The sequence below is a fragment of the Fusarium vanettenii genome (assembly GCF_000151355.1).
Source record: "Fusarium vanettenii 77-13-4 chromosome 10 genomic scaffold NECHAsca_82_chr10_2_0, whole genome shotgun sequence".
Lineage (NCBI taxonomy): Eukaryota > Fungi > Ascomycota > Sordariomycetes > Hypocreales > Nectriaceae > Fusarium > Fusarium vanettenii.
The window spans coordinates 404,941-422,735 of NW_003315807.1; the positions used below are offsets into that span (position 1 = coordinate 404,941).

The window sequence follows — 17,795 nt, forward strand, 5'->3', positions numbered from 1 at the left end:
CCTTAGACCGCTCGGCCATCTCACCTTACTGGTTGTTGGATTCCGACGAAGAATTTGGCTGCTATGTCGACCAGGATTTGAGTGGAGAGGAGACGGAACCCTAATGAGATTGTGTGGGTGCTTGCCATTGTCAATTGGGTGGTTGGGGGCAGAGATTTCACGGTTGAGGTTGGGTCCCGTTGTGAGGTTCCATAGACTTTCCCTTTTGGGTAACGCTTCGAAATAGAGTGACCAATGAGGGACGGCCCGAAGAGCGGGAACGTGGAGCTTAACCGAGACCCATGTTTAGACGAGACTTCGTCCAGCATGTGCAACGGTTTTGAAAGAGTACTTGGGTTATCAGATGCTGAAAGAACGATGAGAAAGCGGACGACAGGGGATAAGTTTTTCTCTAGGCATGATATTCACTTGAAAATTCGTAAGCGGAAAAGGAACAAGACCCATAGCCTCTAGCATAATGCTGCCGAAGATTTATTTGTCCACATTCAATGCCAACCCACCCTAGAGCAACTCAAGCAATTCTGAGTCGGACTCCATCGAGAGACTACTACACACCTGGGTTTATTTCGTTCTTCAAACATAAACCATATCTCCCGTAGTTCCTCGTCTGATGCTCTTCTTACTGGTGACAGTGCATCAACGCTGTGATTTCCGCACCGACTCGCCATTCCACTCTCGGATCCTCTCCACGTCTACGAGACCATCCAAGTCCACAACCAAACAACGCTGCCCTCCCTATGCAGCTCCCACCCTTATTCCCATTGTGCCTCTCCTTCTCTCATCCAATCACAAGGCAAGATGGCCGAGCGGTCTAAGGCGCTGTGTTCAGGTTCCACAAGAACTAGCAACGATTCGCAGTCTCGCAAGAGGCGTGGGTTCGAATCCCACTCTTGTCAGCTCTATTTTTGCGGTTTCCGCCTACCTTTTGCTATCCTAGTCGCCATCACTCGTGTCAAGTTACCTGGGGCCCCTGGTGTCATGACCTTTGTTGGTACGTGCTGGAGGGTGCGCTGTTTGTAGTGCTGTCTTCGTGGCTCTGCAAATTATCATTCGCTGGGCAAGTAAGCTGAATCCTTGATTGTTCACTTTATTCATAACAGAAATCAACTTGGCTGTGTGCAATGTTAATGGCAAGGATAACGAACAGTCACGCCACTTTGTTCTAGTAGCTTTGCCTTTTTTTCAAGTCACTAATGATTGAAGGCTCAACAGTCACATCCATTAAACACAAAACTCCCCCATCTACGCTGAATCCAGACTTGGCTGAAGCGGCCACGTGTCATGAGTGCGAAAGTAAGTTTCTTGCATTTGACCGTTGAGCTGCAGCCAAAGAAGGCTATTCTAGGCTATTGGGGTTTTCGGCGTTGGGCTTTCATGTTGACAGATGTGAAAAACCACACTCTTTGTGATTGTGACTGATGGCCTCTTTTGGAAGGGCCGCCAATTTCACAGCAGTTAGAAAGGGCACTAAATAGAACAAAGAGAGAATGAAGGCTTCTTCAAGGACTCATAGGGTCCCATAATAAGGCCTTGAGTTGACACTCTTGTTGGTAAGCAGGGAATGGTCTCAGTCACATAACCCTATCTCTCGTGGAGAGTTCTTGAGCAAGTAAGGTTCTTAGTACCTAAGGAATGTGTGAATGTACGACCGAGGCGTAAAGAAGAATGAAAAGTTTTGAACCCTAAAATTATTCAATATATAAGCTACTAAACCCTTCTGAAACTCCCTTTCTTAATCCTACAATATCAACGACAGAACGATTGCCAGCTTGACTTGAGCCCAACTCAACACACACACACACACACCACCACCTCACATCACTCAATCAACAACAACCCATACAGAGCGGAGACAAGATGACATACGCCCAAATGTGCGGTATGGCTGAGAACAGACTACTGTGGCCTATTGAGAAGCACTGGCTGAATGTCCGGTTCCTCAACGGGAACCGGCACACCAGGGACTTTGTGCGGTCGATTGTGGAAGAGCATATTAACTCCCTACCTCTGGGCATTAAATTCTACTTCTACCAGAAGTACGAGGCCGGTGAAGCAGACATCCGGATCAAATTCACAAACAAGTCCGACTGTTATGCAGGAACATCTGCCAAGTCAGTTCGCCGGAGCAGCAAACCGACTATGAGGCTGGACCTTGAGACTCCAACGCGCCTCAACGACGAAGATCGACGACTCTGCTTTCAGCACACCGTCCTGCACGAGTTCGGACATGCCCTTGGCCTTTCCCACGAGCATCAGCATCCGAGTTGCGGGAAGAAGTGGGACATGACTCTTCTTCAATACAGAAGTGGGTGGTCTGAGCAAAGGGTCCACAATGCCTATGACCCTCACTCACCCGAAGGCAAGACTCTGGAGCCCTATGATCCAAAGTCTATCATGCACTACTTCATTCGAGAGGGCGATGAGCTCGGCAGCAAGGCAACGGCCCCCCGCAACAACGTCCTGTCAGAAGGAGACAAAAGAATCCTCGCCCTGCTCTACCCGCCACGAGAGAAGGGCATGCTTAAGGCACCAGGAGACAACTCAGAGAAGGACTCTCCTCAGAAGCAAAAGTGGTGGAAGGGCCTGGTTGAGAGAGTATCAAAATGGAGATAATAATAGCATTGCTAAATATAATATTTCTCTCGCCTTAATAATATACCTTGACTCTTTTTTTATCTTAGTTTATTATTACTACTAATCGAAATTTATTATACTTATACTCTAACTAAGGCCCACGTACGATTATCTCTCTTTATTTTTAGCACGTTTTACCTATGAGCACGTGAGTCTCCCGCTCCCCTAGACCTATTTAAGCTGTTACCCCTTCTTACTATTTCCTCCACTTCCTCTCTCCTCTTACGCTGGCTCAACTAGATCTATTGCTGCTTCAAAACAAGCCGCTAGTAGATATTTCCGAGCTTCTTCAAACTATGAAACTCTTTTATATCGGTGTAAGACAAATCACACTTACAAGCCATCACCATTTACATCGGCCCCTAACCACCGTTCCTCTAGATCGTCCGCAATCAGGACAAACCAGCCGTTGAACTGGTCAGCGAAAAGGAGCTATCGGCGTACTCACGTTTCACGAAAAACAGGCAAGCCTCCCGACATTCAGACGGATCTTTCACTGACCCGCTGGCGTCTCGTCTCCAATAGCTATGGCGAACTCATGACTCTCTTTTCCAAGACGGTGGCAGAGCGGACCCAACCGGGACAACGGCTGGATGTGGAGGAGCATGATCTCGTCTCGCATGCCTTTGGCAGAAGCGAGGGCATCTGCGGCATGTGAGTGTCTCCTAGTTCTCATACCAAATGAGATCACTTGTCGCTACTGGACCTTGATTCCACTTGTCTAGTTTTGTAATCCTGACTGACAGCCTTCCGCGCGTGACAAGCATAATCTCCGACCACCAATATCCCAGCTTGGTCGCACACCAGCTGCTTTCCAGAGTGTACGTTGGAAACCATGTCCAACCTTGACACGGTACCAACCTTTTAAACTAACTCGTACATCCAGAGTGGACGAATTCCTCACCAAGCATCCCCAGTCTACCTGGGCTACTGGCGAGCCTACCTTGGCATTTCCAGAATTGAAGGATTACCTGTCCAAGTATCAGAATCCGCAGCAAGCCGACAGCATCTTGAAGATCCAAAAGGAGTTGGATGAGACCAAGATCGTCCTTCACAAGACTATTGAAAGCGTGCTGCAACGCGGGGAGAAGATTGACGATCTTGTCGCCAAAAGTGACGGCTTGAGTGCCCAGAGCAAGATGTTCTACCGTGAGTCTCGTCTCCTCTTTCCCTTTCTGATCCCCTGCGCAACAGAGAACTCAGTTCTGGATGCTAATCGACTGGGAGACAGAACAAGCAAAGAAACAAAACTCGTGCTGTGTGCTCATGTAGTAGCACCAGTATGTAATCGGATTTGTGGCTACAATACAGTAAATTGTCTCAATGAAACACTCAACAAGAATTAGCTAGATTAAATTTGAAGACACCTTGATTTACCTATACAACGTCCCTCAGCGTTCCCATTCGCCCATGTTTTAGGCATCACCAACGTGCACAACAATCTTGCCCACTGTTCGTCCGAGCCTGAGCTTTTCGTACGCTTTCGGAGCCTCTTTCCACTCGAACTTCTGATCGATGACCGCGCGGACCTTGGCTTCAGCCATCCATTGGCCGATTTGCTGCAAATCCTTTCGGTTGATGTTCACCCTCACAAGACGGTACTGTCTCTTGCCGCCGCCCAAGAACGATGGCAATAGGCTCCTGCGAAGCATTCCAGACAGGGAGCTCTGCATGGCAACCTGGAGAAATGTACCGTCGGGCTTCAAAAAGTGTTGACTTTGCTCGTATATGCCAGGTGGTGTGCCCACGTTATCGATAGCGAGGTCGAAAATCTGACCCTTCTTCTTCAACTCAACCATGACATCGAGTTTACGATAGTCAATGACCTCGTCGGCCCCGAGACTGCGGCAGAGCTCTACATTTGCTGTGGAGCAGGTCGTCGTGACAGTGGCACCGAGAGCCTTGGCGAACTGGACTGTGAAGGAGCCCACTCCTCCACTGCCGCCGTTGATAAAGATTTTGGTCCCAGGCTTGATCAGATCCTGTGGTAGAGACTGATATGCCGTCATGCCAGCCGTGCCCACCGCTGCCGCATCATCAGGTGAGACACCGGGAGGGAGAGCCGTGAGCTGAGAAACGGGGGCGATGATGATTTGGCCGAGAGTACCAAACTTGGGGAATTTCGATGTAATGCTCAAGGCGCCAAACACAAGTTGGCCTTCCTTGAGGGAGTCATCCGTGTCATTTATGGCCTTGATACGACCGCAGAAGTCGAGGCCCGGGCTGGCAGGTGGTTGCACCATGAACTTTCCGTACAGAGGAGCCTCTGGCAGCTTGTATTCGACAGGATTGACGCCGGCGGTAATGACTTCGACCAGAACATGGCCCTTGGGTAGTGATTGTGCATCTGGCGGGGTGGCTTTCTCATTGAGAGTGAGAGAGCTCTCAAGAGGACCTTTGATGGTGGTGTACTGCCAAGCTTGCATGTTTGCCGAAACAAGGTTAGGCTATGAAAAGAAAAGATGGACTGACGAAGCTGCATGGCACAAATTCAAAGGGAGAAACAGACTTTATTGAACCTACCGAACGCAGCCACGTTGATAGCAACTCCTCGGATTGAAGAAGGCTGCGTCGGATTACAGGGATAGATGCCAAGTCCGACGCTAAAGTTCGGGTTCGGATTCATGCTGGTATGTGATTGGTCGGCTTCAATACACACAGTCTCATTAATCGTCGTCATCCTTCTTCAAGCACGATTCTACGTGCCGAGATTACGTTTCCTGCGTCCTTTCATCTCTCGGCCAAGTATTGAATCGACAATCCCAGGGCTGAACGGAAGCTGCGCCATGTTTGACGCAGTCCATCGGCCATCTGACTGACTCGTGCCAACAAGGCTCAAGAGCCTCTACGATGGCGGTGAGCAGGCGACTCCCCCAATTTTCCAGAAACCAAAACTTGGAGCCCACAGCATCGAGTACCGTGCAGTAATGCGCGACCACCACTAAAGCAGCTGGGTGGCGGGCGCGGATCAGATCCAGGAACCCGTCCTTGAGGGTCATGGGCCAGATGATGGCGACATTCAGCTCAGGAGTCGCGGCCGAAGACCTCCCGACACTCTCTCCCAACGCAAAAATTGCTTCCTCTGCCATAGCTTTGACCACAGGATCCGTGTCGTTTGTGTCAAAGTCTTCTTTGATGCGAGGAAGCCTTTGTAGAAGTGATGTGAGTAGACCTGTCCCTCCCGTATGTGAATTGCATTCCATAAAGTCCCCCAATATTCCATCCCGAATGGCCCCATTGAAGGAATTCAGGATGCTTCTGACACCTCGAACATGAGTAAAAACACTCAGCATGTCGTCCACTTCTTGTCGTAGGCTTCTACCCCTCGCCGGAGAACACGCAGCGAAAGCGCCAATAAACAGTAGAGACGAGGCGGCGAAGAGAGCATGGCAGTTCTTTGCAGTAACAGCAGAGACCTCTGCTCTGATGCCGGATATTGCATGATGCTGATGCTGAAACGCTCTGGATAAATGTGCTTGGCCTTGAGATGGGTTCAAACCTGCGAGGTGGAACGCCGAGACGGCAAGAATCTGATGCATGAGGAACGGGTAGCCGATCGCCACACTGGGAATCTCAATCTGCCAGACGTGGAGATTGGCGCCAGGGAGGGTAGCAGAGGTGATGGAGGAGTAGTGGCTCATTAGGCCCAGGTCCTGCGTCCAACTAGACGGCTGCTCGGCTTTCGGAGCAATAGAAATGCCATTATCAGGCCCCTTGACTTCTGACGTGAAGGATCTCGGGTTCGGATTGACCTGGTCATTTGGTGAAGCAGAATCTGAGGGAAAGCTGCATGAGAGGTGTCGCTTAGTGCAGGCACCACATGGACGTCTTTCGTCACACTGCTAGGGTGTCAGCCTTTCGGGTTCGGGCACCACAACGAGGGCACCACGCCAGGCATACGGACCTTGACCTTTCTCTGCTTGCAGCGGGAACAGCCATTACGCGACTTCTTGTGCCCAATCCTCGCCATTTGAACGACTGTGCAGTATTTGGTTTGGTTGTCTGGAGAACGAGATGTCAGGCGGAGCTGGGTGTCGATGGTTTGGGTGGTCAGATGGATTTTGAAGGGGTAAAGCCATGGACGTGGGGCGAGGAATCCGAGATAAATCCCACTTGAAACCTAATTTCGTGCCAAGACTTGGCTAGTGTCGGGGACACTAAGATCCCGACGGCCCAATGGCGATAAACTCATGATAAACATTCATCCCTATTTATAGGATGCACATTGTATTGTACATATAAAAGAAGTCAGGCGTTGAGCTTCATGGCCTCATTGTATCCATCACACAGATAGACAGACACAGACTCTTAAAACCAAGCTTGAAATCTTACCGACATCATGAGCTCTAACGAACCAGGAGAGTTTGTCTTTTATCATTACGATCCTTCCCTCCCAGCCGCTGTTATTTTCATCAGTCTTTTCGGCATAACGTCTCTTCTTCACCTCTATCAGCTCATCAGATGTCGGGCCTGGTATTTCATACCCTTCCTTGCTGGCTGCATCTGTAAGTTCCCACACTCGCGCTTTAAATTGCTAATTTGACCGTCTTGTTAGTTGAAATCGTCGGATATATAGGTCGAGCTTTATCTGCGACAGAGACTCCCGACTGGACCACTAGGTCGTTTACGATACAGAGTCTGACCCTTCTTCTGGGTCCCGCCCTCCTCGCCGCCTCCATTTACATGGTCCTAGGTCGCTTGGTTAGACTTCTCGAGGCCGAACGTCTCTCTCCGATCAGAGCGAATTGGTTAACTAAAATCTTCGTCTTGGGCGACGTTTTATCGTTTTTAACCCAAGGTGCCGGTTAGTGTTCCCAAAGATTTGGATTGAGGGGATTTGGTTAACACAGTTCAAGGCGGTGCCATCCTTGCCCAGGCCAAGTCATTGAGTGACCTCAAGCTCGGCGAGAACGTCATTATCGCAGGTCTCTGCATTCAGATCGCATTCTTTGGCGTCTTCATTGTTGTCATTTGCGTCTTCCACTACCGGATTAATGCTTCGCCCACAAATGTCTGTTACTCTACAACGATCCCATGGAGACGGTTTATGTGGGTTCTCTATGGCGCCAGCGTCTTGATTATGATTCGATCTGTTTTTCGAGTCGCTGAGTATGTCATGGGCAGCGATGGACCACTTCTGGCCACCGAAGTCTATCTTTATGTCTTTGACGCGGCATTGATGCTTGTGGTAGCGGCTATGTTTAACGTATATCATCCAGGAAAAATCATTCAGGTGGAAGACAAGTCACTGGCTCTCTCAAACAACGACACCTCGGTTGATCTAACTGTCATGGACTAAGCTGAAACCCAGGAGGCCGGGTGGTGACGACCAGCAGAATGGGGAACATACGCTTTGATAAGGCATGAGGTGGATGGACTGAGAGGACTGCACTCGGCCCACCATGATGGAACAAGCATATAGACACACATTCATTTGCACTTTTATAGACTCAAGCTAGTTCAGCTTTTAATACAACTTGAATACACTGAATGCCACTTAGAATATTGCTGTTGGGCTTGCACCGCTTGGATAAGCTAAAGGGATTTGGCCCCTGATGTTTCTTACCGCAACGACAGACAGCACCATCACCAATCGCCAGCCTCCGAAATCCTTATGTCTCTGAAGGATAGGAATAAATCCGCAAATAAGGCTCCTTCTCGGGAATGTTGGCAAGAAAATCGCAGACTGTGTTAGCTTTCGTCTGTGGGCCGAGATTTCTCGCCCCTGAACTCACAGTGCCTGGCTAAGGCAGACTTCCAACATACGTCTGTCAGGCACCAGAAACAACTACCGACAACTCGCACACGACTTCCGCCAACCAGCTGATAGATGTGGCTCATGCAGGTGTCCTTATTAGTCCTCAATTGGGGGCCGAGAAATCAGGCTCTCTGAGTGACTCGGCCGGTGTGGTGGACGCGACCAGGCTGAGCTACTTGCAGTTGCGTAATTTCCACAATCTCAGCCCCCGGGCTTATCTGCACTTTGTAAAGGGGACTTTGGTTTGTTCGGCCAATCCGTAGGAACTTGAGGCCTTGTACGGCTCTACCGAGCGGCTTGGTCAAGCCCAAACCTGGGTGAACCGGCCGCCGAACCCGTTCGCCAACACCCGTATATGCAGCCACAGCTGTACCGGCTGAAGAACACAATTAATCTGGCTAGAGCCGCGTAAATCGGCCGCACCTCTAGTAAACAGATGCACACCCAGGACAATCCGACATTTGCGCAACTTCATCTGATTCAGGGGTTTATGGCTCTAACCCTCACAGCCTGATTTTTGAACGTCATGGCACGTTGCCAAATATTGGCGCCCCGAGACATGGCGGTGGCAGAAGCCTGCCCAAATGAGCTGAAAGAGGCTGTGCTTCCCCCCAAGGCCACTTCGCCATCCAACGCGAACGACGAGGTGCCTTAATGTGCAGAGAGCCTCAGCCCAGCCACTTCATGAGACATTTGCCTCTGATGCAAGTAAGACAGACCGGCTTCTACTCCGTAGGGCCTGCTCTTTAACTCAGCCACAGCTCGAATGTTGGCATATTTACAGTAGGTATAAGGAGTGTTACTTACCTTTCATCCCCCTGCTTTGACCTGGTTTCCTTACCACTCTTCACAACTGCCGCCTTCTATGCCAATCCATCCAACATGAGTCAATACTCAACACAGTATCAGTCATACATCCCGTGGGACTACACCCTGATATCAACCTCCGGGTCATGCCCCTCCAAGTCTCGAGTCCTCGCCACATATGCTGTCACCGCCGCCATCATCAGCACCTTGTGCCTTCTCGTCGGCCACCGCGACATCGCCAGATGGTTGACCTTTGGAAAGCTTGATAGTGAGAAAGCCTGGGCCTGGCGATTGACATGGGTCTTTCCGTTTGGATTCTCGCTCGCCGCTGCAGCCATCAACGTCGTCATCATTGCACAGCACGAAGGCCGTTCCAGCGACTATCCAAGGCATTCGCTCTTTCTGCTACAGTTGACCCTTCCGAGGATGTCATTCTTTTGTCTTCTCATTGCCTTTTGGGTACAGCTGCTTGCCAAGTCTCCCCAGGTACGTTTTTTATTCTTCAAGGCAACGGAGGACAGCCCGCAACAGTTACCTAGATGTCATCTACCGATACCTTGTTGCCGATACTCTATTTCCCTTCGGATAATATACTAACAACTCGTTTTACCGCACAGGCCAACGCAGCCGACAAAGGCTTGGTCGCTGAACTCCAACACGGCTCAGCAGCCGCAAGCGCCTTGATCGCCGAGCTTCTTATCCAGATCCCGCTCCTGTACTACCTTGGCAAGATAGGTTACTTTGCCTTCAACCAAAAGTACCTACCCACAGACTCAAACTACGGTCAAGTTCCCAAGGCGGCAAAGATGATGCACGGTGCTGCTCTTTATCACCTCGGCAGCAGCTGCGCTGCCCTACTCCTTTTGATTGTGTTTTGCACGGGCCTTTTTCCTTCAAGCGAGTTGACCAAGCACCTCCGGATGAAATACGTCATTTGTGTCTGTGTTGTCTTGGGAATGTTCACTTTCTGTGCGGATTGGATCTTCTGGGCTGGCTTTCTGGAACTCGCCGGAGATACGTAAGTTGCCATTCCTGCATCCTACTCAAGCTTAACTAACAATAATAGATACTGTGTACCTGAGCTTGAGTTGCAAGCCGGAATCCGAATTGTTCTGTCGGCACTTGGTGCTTTCTTTGGGGGAGCTATCTGAGAAGGGAACGGGACAGGAAAAGGGACCTGTGTAAAACGTTTTGTCGATGTATGACGGATAATGAAGTGTTTCAACTCCTATACATAGATTCCTCTTCGCTCTCTATTTATTTTGATTTACTGACAAGCCCATAGATGGTTATATAAGTTTGTCCTCTGACCTCGGAAACAGCCATGTCGTTCAGTGACTATCAGCTTCGAGATGCGTCTCCATTGGCTCGAAATAAATCCTAGGGACGCTTTCTATAGATGATTCAAGTGGGTTTCGTTCATAATCGTGCATGACATAAGAGTACGAAGTAAGAGAAGCTACTTAGCTAACTGATTCATCCCTCATCATAGCCATATTCATCAAATATCTTGCAAAACGAACTACTTCTCACCAATCAATGCTAGAGCCAACTGTTCAAAGTCTCCGTCCAAACCAGCCTTGATATCCGACCTCAAAGAAACCCTGAAGTATGTCTCATACCCTGTTCGTGCCAGTTGAATCCCGTTGGGACGCCAGTACAGCGCGAGAAGTCTGTTGATAAAGTGCTTCTCCTTGCGGGAACTCTTCAAGGGCCTGTTCAGCTTGGATGCCACAAAGAGTGCCGGGTCTGTCGCGTGGTCGAGCATCAGAAGTAGAGCATCCTCCAAGTCGCCGCGGAATTCCTTCTCAATCACGTCCTTAAGTCTTCGGCGGTACTTGTGTTGGTACGCATCGCTGATGGCTCGAAGCTGTAAGTCGCTGCTGCTGGTAAAGATCTGAGCCACGACGATGGCGTTTGCGCCGATCTGTCCTTCAGTTGCATTCTGAAGCTCCGTCACCTTCTGGTCGATTTCCACAGGGTCGATTGCCGTGATGCCCTCCAAGCGGGTGCCAGCGAGGACCATGCTGTAGAGCCTGAAAAGAGTGTCGTCGACGTCGTCCTTGATATCGGACAGTAGCTCCTTGCCCCTGGTACGCTTGTATTCGGCAGCGATAGCACGAATGTCTGCATTCGAGCGGCACAGGAGAACGTCATTTAGAGCCTCCTCGTCGGTACCCAGGCGATTCAAGGCTTTTGATAGGACATAGACGTCATTTGCCAGGGGTCCACGGATCAGTGCAAGAAGGCCTGTCTCCAAGCTACCCTTCGTTTCGCTCTCAATATCCTTGGCCAAGTCGCGCAGGAAGCGGCTGTTGTAAGCCTCGACAAACTGCGCCATGGCCCAGGGGTTGCGGTATTTGCTGTTGGTGAGAACGCGAATCAAGGTGCGCTCATCGCAACCCATACCCTTCATGGCTTTCCGAACGGCTTCAACGTCGGCCGCTTTGTCTACAGCCATTGTTTCAAGCTTCTGCTGAGGATCATATCCCAGCGATGCTTTTTCGGGGATGCTGACGGGCTTGGGTTGTGGAGGCTGCGCTGGCCCTTGGGGATACTGTGATGGTGGCTGCTGCCATTGCTGCCCCTGCTGTCCTGGATAGGGCTGCTGGCCAGTATATGGTGCCTGACCTTGAGGTGCACCATACTGTGGTTGAGGGGGGTAGTTCGAAGGAGGCTGCCACTGTCCGTATGGAGCCGGGGAAGGCTGTTGGCCATAGGGGGCCTGTGCTCCTTGAGGCTGCTGACCGTAGTAGCCCTGTTGTTGCTGACCCTGGGGGGGCTGCTGATATTGGCCTGGCTGGCCTTGAGGAGGTTGTTGATATTGACCTGGTTGGCCCTGTGGAGGCTGTTGATATTGACCTGGCTGACCCTGTTGAGGATATTGTTGCTGAGATGGATCCGAGTAGTAAGACTGGTTTGGCGGTTGGCCCTGCTGAGGATATGACTGCTGCGGGGTCGCGTAAGGATAGGGCTGATTCGGCTGCTGTCCCTGGGGCGCATAACCGTAGGGCTGCTGAGCAGGATAGCCCTGTTGCTGCTGGCCCTGCTGCTGCTGGCCCTGAGGCGCCTGCCAATACGGGGGTTGTCCAGACATAGTTCTTGATACGAGTGTCGATAGTGATCAATGTGAATGGCGGAACCAGATGTGCAATGATGGTCGAACGCAGCGGTATTAAGTCGAACGATCAGGTGTCAACTGCGGAGGAGGCCTCACCTGGTGGGTTACCTCGCAGGGACTAGCCTGAGTGGTGAGCCTTGCATGCACCTAACGTCACAGTAAGGCGTTTTGTCGATGAGGCACATTTAGCCTGCGTCAATTAAGGTTAGCTCAAAGCTTGTTTAGCTTGTGTGGCACCTTGTCATGCTTGTGTCGCAGCACTGCCCCTCAACCAGCCCAGGCAGAACCGAGGCGCAGAAGCAGAGAAGCAGATCAGGACCCGAGTTTGTCTTCATGTCAATTATTCTAGATGCCTTATTCGGCTTGATCTGCCTGGATTGATGCACATCACGAAAATCCACCGCTGGTCAGAAGAGTTCGGGATGGCTCAGTGATGCAGCCCTAACCAGCCATGCCATTAGCTCGGCTCAGCCCGGGCTGACACTGGGAGAGCCCATGAGCCAATGTCGCACCTAATCTTGACCGACTCCAAGAGGAAATTCGTCTTCTCGGTGACAGGAAATCCCCACTCGGCCGTGTCTTTCGGTGCCTCGGCTTCCGAGCAACGGACTTGGTGGGCTTGTCTTGCCGGAGCGCTCCCGGCGTTTATCAACGTGTAGTATCAGTCCAGCGCGGTTAGTGGTAGTTGCAGTGGATGCTTAACACCCTAATTCAGCTCTTGATTTGCCATTATTCTTGCTGAAAGAGAGATAGTCAATAGTTAAGGCACTTGATGTAGACGCTCTATCTTTTTTGTTTGCCAATAATTCTTTAATGTCTCAACATAGTTTTTTAACACTACAGGATTGCTATTGCATAAAGCATATGATGCCGATGGGAATCTCCTAAATATGAGTAGCTATCCTCAGTTCCGTGCCAAAAAGGGAACCAAGTAGAACAGCGGGCGATTCTCCTCGGAAGTCTTTAAGTCTCTCACACCTTTCGCATTACGCCAGCTATCGTTTGCAAGAGCACCATTCCTTCACATTGATGCTACAGTTCCGTCGGCAGCCAAACATGCCTCTCGTAGCTACAGCTGACGCGAGGATAAAGGCCAATGACAGCAGAACATCGGATTTGCTCCCCTCAAATCTGACCTTGGCATCGGCTTTATTGAGCAATCTTGGATAAAGCCGACAAGACTCTGATCTGACGCGTCAGCGTGAGAGGCTCACAGGCTTTCGAATTGATGACATTCGCGCATCAGCAACTTCAACTTGACGCAAGGGAAAGTCCAATGACGATCATATTCTCTTGGCATGCAGTTGCAGATGATGTGTCTTAGTTGCCAGCCACGACAATTACGAGGCATTTTCTGAATTCATATGCAAGGAAAGGTTGTACTGATTTATTAACTTGAGTATAATATAGAGCGAGTAAACTCATGTCCCATTATCGAAGACCATCTTCATCTAGCCTCATTGCATTCTCCTCCATTGACCGCACTCACAAGAAGCATGCGTCTTGCTCTTACTGCCATTTCTACCCTCTGGGCGGCCACATTGGCCAGTCCAACCCCTCACGCCCAAGGCACCTGGGAAATCCTATCCCCTATCCCCATCGCACCGCGACAGGAGCATTCAGTTGCTGCCCTCTCGGAGAACACTCTCGCCATTGTTGGTGGCATTATCCCAAATCCAGACGGAGAGGGTATCAACACAACCTCAATAGTACAGCTTTACGACATCCCCACCGACACGTGGCGATCAGTTGCCCCGGCGCCTATCCAGGTTAATCACCCCAACGTTGTGGCGGCTGACGGCAAGATCTATTTATTGGGTGGGCTTTCTGTTGCCTCTGACGGCGCTTGGAGAGCCTTTCCTGACTCTTGGGTCTATTATGCTGAGCGAGACGAGTGGTTGCCGCTGGACCCTATTCCGGACGGCCAAGAGAGGGGTAGTGCCGCCATGGGTGTTTACGGAAGCACCATTTACATGGCGGGAGGCATGCGCACTTTGGTTCCTGGTCCAGGCGGAGAGCAAGATACTGTCGACTTTGTATCAGCCTTTGACACAGTCTCATCAAAGTGGATCAGACTTCCCAAGCCAGCGAGGAAGATTCCCGAAGGAAGAGATCATGCTGGTGTTGCTGTTGTAGGAAACAAGTTCTACGTTCTTGGAGGAAGGCTCCGAGGCCAGCACAACGTAAAAGACACCGTCTTCATCCTCGACCCCAAGAACTTGCACAAGGGATGGACTACCAGCAAGTCAAGAATGCCTACTCCCCGTGGAGGTGTCGTTTCAGGCACGATTGGATGCGAGGTTTACATCATGGGAGGCGAGGGCAACACTGCCGCCGGAGCAGAAGGTATCTTTAATGACGTCGAGGTGTTTGACACTAAGGCCGAGGCTTGGAGGAAGCTCGATGCCATGAGGCTTCCCAGGCACGGAGGGTCGGCTGTGGCGGTCAATGATGGGATTTACCTTCCTGGAGGAGGCACGAGACTGGGTGGCTCTCCTGTTGATGTTTTAGATGTCTATTGGCCATGAAGTCTGGAGGCTCTACCGACCCTCTTTGCATTAGATTTGTGTGTAAAGAGCGCCGAACTCGCGTCATGCCAGCAAGATAACTTGACCAGCTCCGGAAAGGTTGACGGAACGGGGGACCAGAAGTGAGCACTGGATTGTGGTCTCTCAAATGTATACATATCAAGTCATGTTTCGTTACATTTCCATCGTCCGATTTTAGTATCTAACTGCGTACCATGCAACGCTGCTATTGTTGGGTCCCGTTGAGGTTATCCGACACAATTTAGTTGGCGTCTGTCGGTTTATCCGCCAGGCTCCCAGTCAAACCCTCCTACTCCCTTTAGAGGAAAGATCGATCAACCACGAGAATCAGATGTCACCAAGAACCTAGAGATAAGTTCTTTGGCGTCCCATGGGGAACGGAGATATGGCTGGGACGCATCGTTAACATCGGAAGCATTGTCGGGATGGCAATGAGGAGATGCAACATGATAACATGATATAAACCAGCATGTTTTCCACAACGATACCTGGTCATTAACTCGCAGTGGAAATCTCAAGTCACAATGAGATGAACTCAAAATGCGTCTCTCCCTCTTAACCCTCTTGACCTCTGTCGTCTTGTCAGCTGCTTCGATCCTCCCAGGCATCCCCACTGCCAACTTTACTTCTTGGAAGCATGCCAAGACGGCTGAATTCTCCTCATTCACTTCCATTGTTGTCGACGCAAAATACGCCAACGTCCGTGATCACAATGGCCAGACGCTGATTCCCCCCTCCTTGGCCGAGTTTGCTGAAACCTTCGCGGAAGATTTATCTTCTTTGGGCTTCAAGCTAGCAACACGAATTGGTTCCAAGCCTCGTCCAGGAACTATCTTCTTGACACTTGGCCGAACAGGCGATTATCTCGATGTCGCGGGCCGAGAGACCTCCGAGGGCTACTCGATTGACATTGACAAGTCGATTACAGTGAAAGGTGCCAGTCCGCCGGGTGTTTGGTGGGGGACTCGAACGATGCTTCAACAGATATTACTTACAGATGGAAAACTGCTGTCTGGCAGTATTCACGATAGTCCGGGATGAGGAACTCGGGGAATGATGGTAGGCTTCATGGTCCAAACAGTCTATGAATAGAATCCTCTCACTGACACAATATCAGCTCGACGCTGCTCGACAGTACTATCCTCTCAGCTTCATCGTGGAGCTCTGCTCATACATATCATTCTTCAAACAAAACACCCTCCATCTCCATCTCAGCGATAACCTCTGGAACAACCCAGAGCTGTTTGACTTTGAAGAACAGATGAGGCTGTACGCCACTTTCCGACTGTACTCTGACGACCCGCAAGTCAAAGGTCTAAACAAGAGACCGGACGAGTCTTATACCCGCGAGGTCTTTGACGACATTCAATCCAAGTGCGTTGCCCATGAAGTCACTATCCTGCCCAAGATCGAGGCCCCCGGTCATGCTTTGGTCTTTTCACAATGGAAACCTCAGATTGGCATGTCTTCTGACCACACGCTGCTCAACATCACTCATCCGGAAACCATCCCCGCCGTCAAGACGGTGTGGAAGGTGTTTATGCCGTGGTTCCACAGCAAGACTGTCTCCATCGGTGCACACGAATACAGGGATAGTAGCCTCGACGAAAAGTAAGCAAAGAGCCTTCGACTTCCTGAACAGGTCACTAATTCCGTATCCAGTGCTCTGACAGCTGAGTATGAACGATTCGTAAACGAGCTGAACTACTTCATCACACAAGAATCCGGGAAGAAAGTCCGCATCTGGGGAACCTTTCCGCCATCCTCGGGCAGCAACGTAGACAAGTCAGTCTCGATTCAACACTGGGCCAACTTCGAAGCACACGCCGTTACAGACTGGCTCGCCAACGACTACAACGTCTTGAACTCAGGAGATGACCTGTACGTTGTATCGAAATGGTCAAGCGGTTACCCCCAGGTCTTGAATCAGACCTTCATATTCCATGGGTCCCCTGATGGGAGTGCTTTTGCGCCAAGCATTTTTGATCCTGTCAACGAGACCGAGAATACGTCTGGCGATGATCCGAGAATCGAAGGTCACATCGCTCCGTTGTGGACTGACTGGGGCCCCAACTCGACTACCATCTTGGAGACGTATTACAGTTGGCGGGATGGCCTTCCGGCTCTTGCTGACAAGCAATGGGGTGGCAATTTGACAGAGGAAGAATATCCGTCGCTCTTTGAAGCCCTTCAACCTTTTGTTCCTGGCCAAAATCTGGATCGCTGGATTCCGTCCAAGGGCTCCACGATTCTAGAGTATGACTTTACCCACAACTCTCACCAGAGTATAGTCAAGGATAAGTCTGGTAACAGCTACGATGCCAAATCGTCCTGTAAACTTTCCAAGAGAGGTATCCTTCTTTTACCCTCTTGCAAAGTGACAATTCCTCTATCATCCAAAGGACGAGACTACACCTTTTCATTCTCCATCAATCCAACCTCCAAAAAGCCTGAGCCAATCTTTACAGGCCCCGACAGCTCACTCTGGGCTGGGCACGGAAGCACCACCAACGTAACCCTCGTGGCAGACGACTCAGCTTACACCCTAAACTACACCTTTCCCCTGAACAAGTGGACGAATGCTAAGTTGATAGGAAAAGGACCTAGGGCCTTCATGGCTGTTAACGGCCAGGAACCCATGGAGTTTCTCACCAAGATTGGCATCCGCGGTAGGCGATATGTGTGGGGGAAGATTGCAGTTGAAGCTTCGTTGAGCGTGATTGGCGGAGGAGACTTTGAGGGCATCCTGAGCTATGTCAAATTAAAAGATAATGCGTGAGCGACGGTTCTTAGCTTGTACAGACTCGTTTGAGTGGAGAGAATAAATGCTCCAGTTAGAGCTTGTGACATTTTAAGAGACGCTTAAACTAATAGCCCATGTGTTTTTATATTACTCTCTTATATGTTTATATCCAGTCAATAAGTA

At 50.3% G+C, this 17,795-nt stretch overlaps 8 protein-coding genes across 8 annotated transcripts; 5 read left to right on the forward strand and 3 right to left on the reverse strand.

The window, feature by feature from the left end:
- Nucleotides 1–2,930: 2,930 nt before the first annotated feature.
- Nucleotides 2,931–4,013, forward strand: NECHADRAFT_105433 (uncharacterized protein; the record flags this gene model as incomplete). The annotated part of the gene is made up of 6 exons (XM_003039730.1): nucleotides 2,931–2,951; nucleotides 3,016–3,074; nucleotides 3,160–3,288; nucleotides 3,399–3,455; nucleotides 3,521–3,783; nucleotides 3,866–4,013. The coding sequence occupies 6 exons, from the start codon at nucleotides 2,931–2,933 to the stop codon at nucleotides 3,904–3,906; spliced, it is 570 nt and encodes a 189-aa protein (XP_003039776.1). The 3' UTR covers nucleotides 3,907–4,013.
- A 36-nt stretch (nucleotides 4,014–4,049) lies between these two features.
- NECHADRAFT_50493 (uncharacterized protein) lies at nucleotides 4,050–5,060 on the reverse strand (the record flags this gene model as incomplete). The annotated part of the gene is made up of 1 exon (XM_003039924.1): nucleotides 4,050–5,060. One exon carries the CDS (start codon nucleotides 5,058–5,060, stop codon nucleotides 4,050–4,052), a length of 1,011 nt encoding a protein of 336 aa, XP_003039970.1.
- A 285-nt stretch (nucleotides 5,061–5,345) lies between these two features.
- NECHADRAFT_85547 (uncharacterized protein) lies at nucleotides 5,346–6,573 on the reverse strand (the record flags this gene model as incomplete). Its single annotated transcript, XM_003039925.1, has 2 exons — nucleotides 5,346–6,420; nucleotides 6,539–6,573. The coding sequence occupies 2 exons, from the start codon at nucleotides 6,571–6,573 to the stop codon at nucleotides 5,346–5,348; spliced, it is 1,110 nt and encodes a 369-aa protein (XP_003039971.1).
- A 400-nt stretch (nucleotides 6,574–6,973) lies between these two features.
- Nucleotides 6,974–7,933, forward strand: NECHADRAFT_50118 (uncharacterized protein; the record flags this gene model as incomplete). Its single annotated transcript, XM_003039731.1, has 3 exons — nucleotides 6,974–7,139; nucleotides 7,190–7,438; nucleotides 7,491–7,933. The coding sequence occupies 3 exons, from the start codon at nucleotides 6,974–6,976 to the stop codon at nucleotides 7,931–7,933; spliced, it is 858 nt and encodes a 285-aa protein (XP_003039777.1).
- A 1,341-nt stretch (nucleotides 7,934–9,274) lies between these two features.
- On the forward strand, nucleotides 9,275–10,350 carry NECHADRAFT_85549 (uncharacterized protein; the record flags this gene model as incomplete). The annotated part of the gene is made up of 3 exons (XM_003039732.1): nucleotides 9,275–9,685; nucleotides 9,817–10,217; nucleotides 10,266–10,350. 3 exons carry the CDS (start codon nucleotides 9,275–9,277, stop codon nucleotides 10,348–10,350), a joined length of 897 nt encoding a protein of 298 aa, XP_003039778.1.
- Nucleotides 10,351–10,721: 371 nt separating this feature from the next.
- NECHADRAFT_96633 (uncharacterized protein) lies at nucleotides 10,722–12,296 on the reverse strand (the record flags this gene model as incomplete). Its single annotated transcript, XM_003039926.1, has 3 exons — nucleotides 10,722–11,712; nucleotides 11,972–11,999; nucleotides 12,029–12,296. The coding sequence occupies 3 exons, from the start codon at nucleotides 12,294–12,296 to the stop codon at nucleotides 10,722–10,724; spliced, it is 1,287 nt and encodes a 428-aa protein (XP_003039972.1).
- Nucleotides 12,297–13,816: 1,520 nt separating this feature from the next.
- On the forward strand, nucleotides 13,817–14,848 carry NECHADRAFT_50289 (uncharacterized protein; the record flags this gene model as incomplete). Its single annotated transcript, XM_003039733.1, has 1 exon — nucleotides 13,817–14,848. The coding sequence occupies one exon, from the start codon at nucleotides 13,817–13,819 to the stop codon at nucleotides 14,846–14,848; it is 1,032 nt and encodes a 343-aa protein (XP_003039779.1).
- Nucleotides 14,849–15,953: 1,105 nt separating this feature from the next.
- Nucleotides 15,954–17,648, forward strand: NECHADRAFT_50509 (uncharacterized protein; the record flags this gene model as incomplete). Its single annotated transcript, XM_003039734.1, has 2 exons — nucleotides 15,954–16,480; nucleotides 16,532–17,648. The coding sequence occupies 2 exons, from the start codon at nucleotides 15,954–15,956 to the stop codon at nucleotides 17,646–17,648; spliced, it is 1,644 nt and encodes a 547-aa protein (XP_003039780.1).
- Nucleotides 17,649–17,795: the final 147 nt, after the last annotated feature.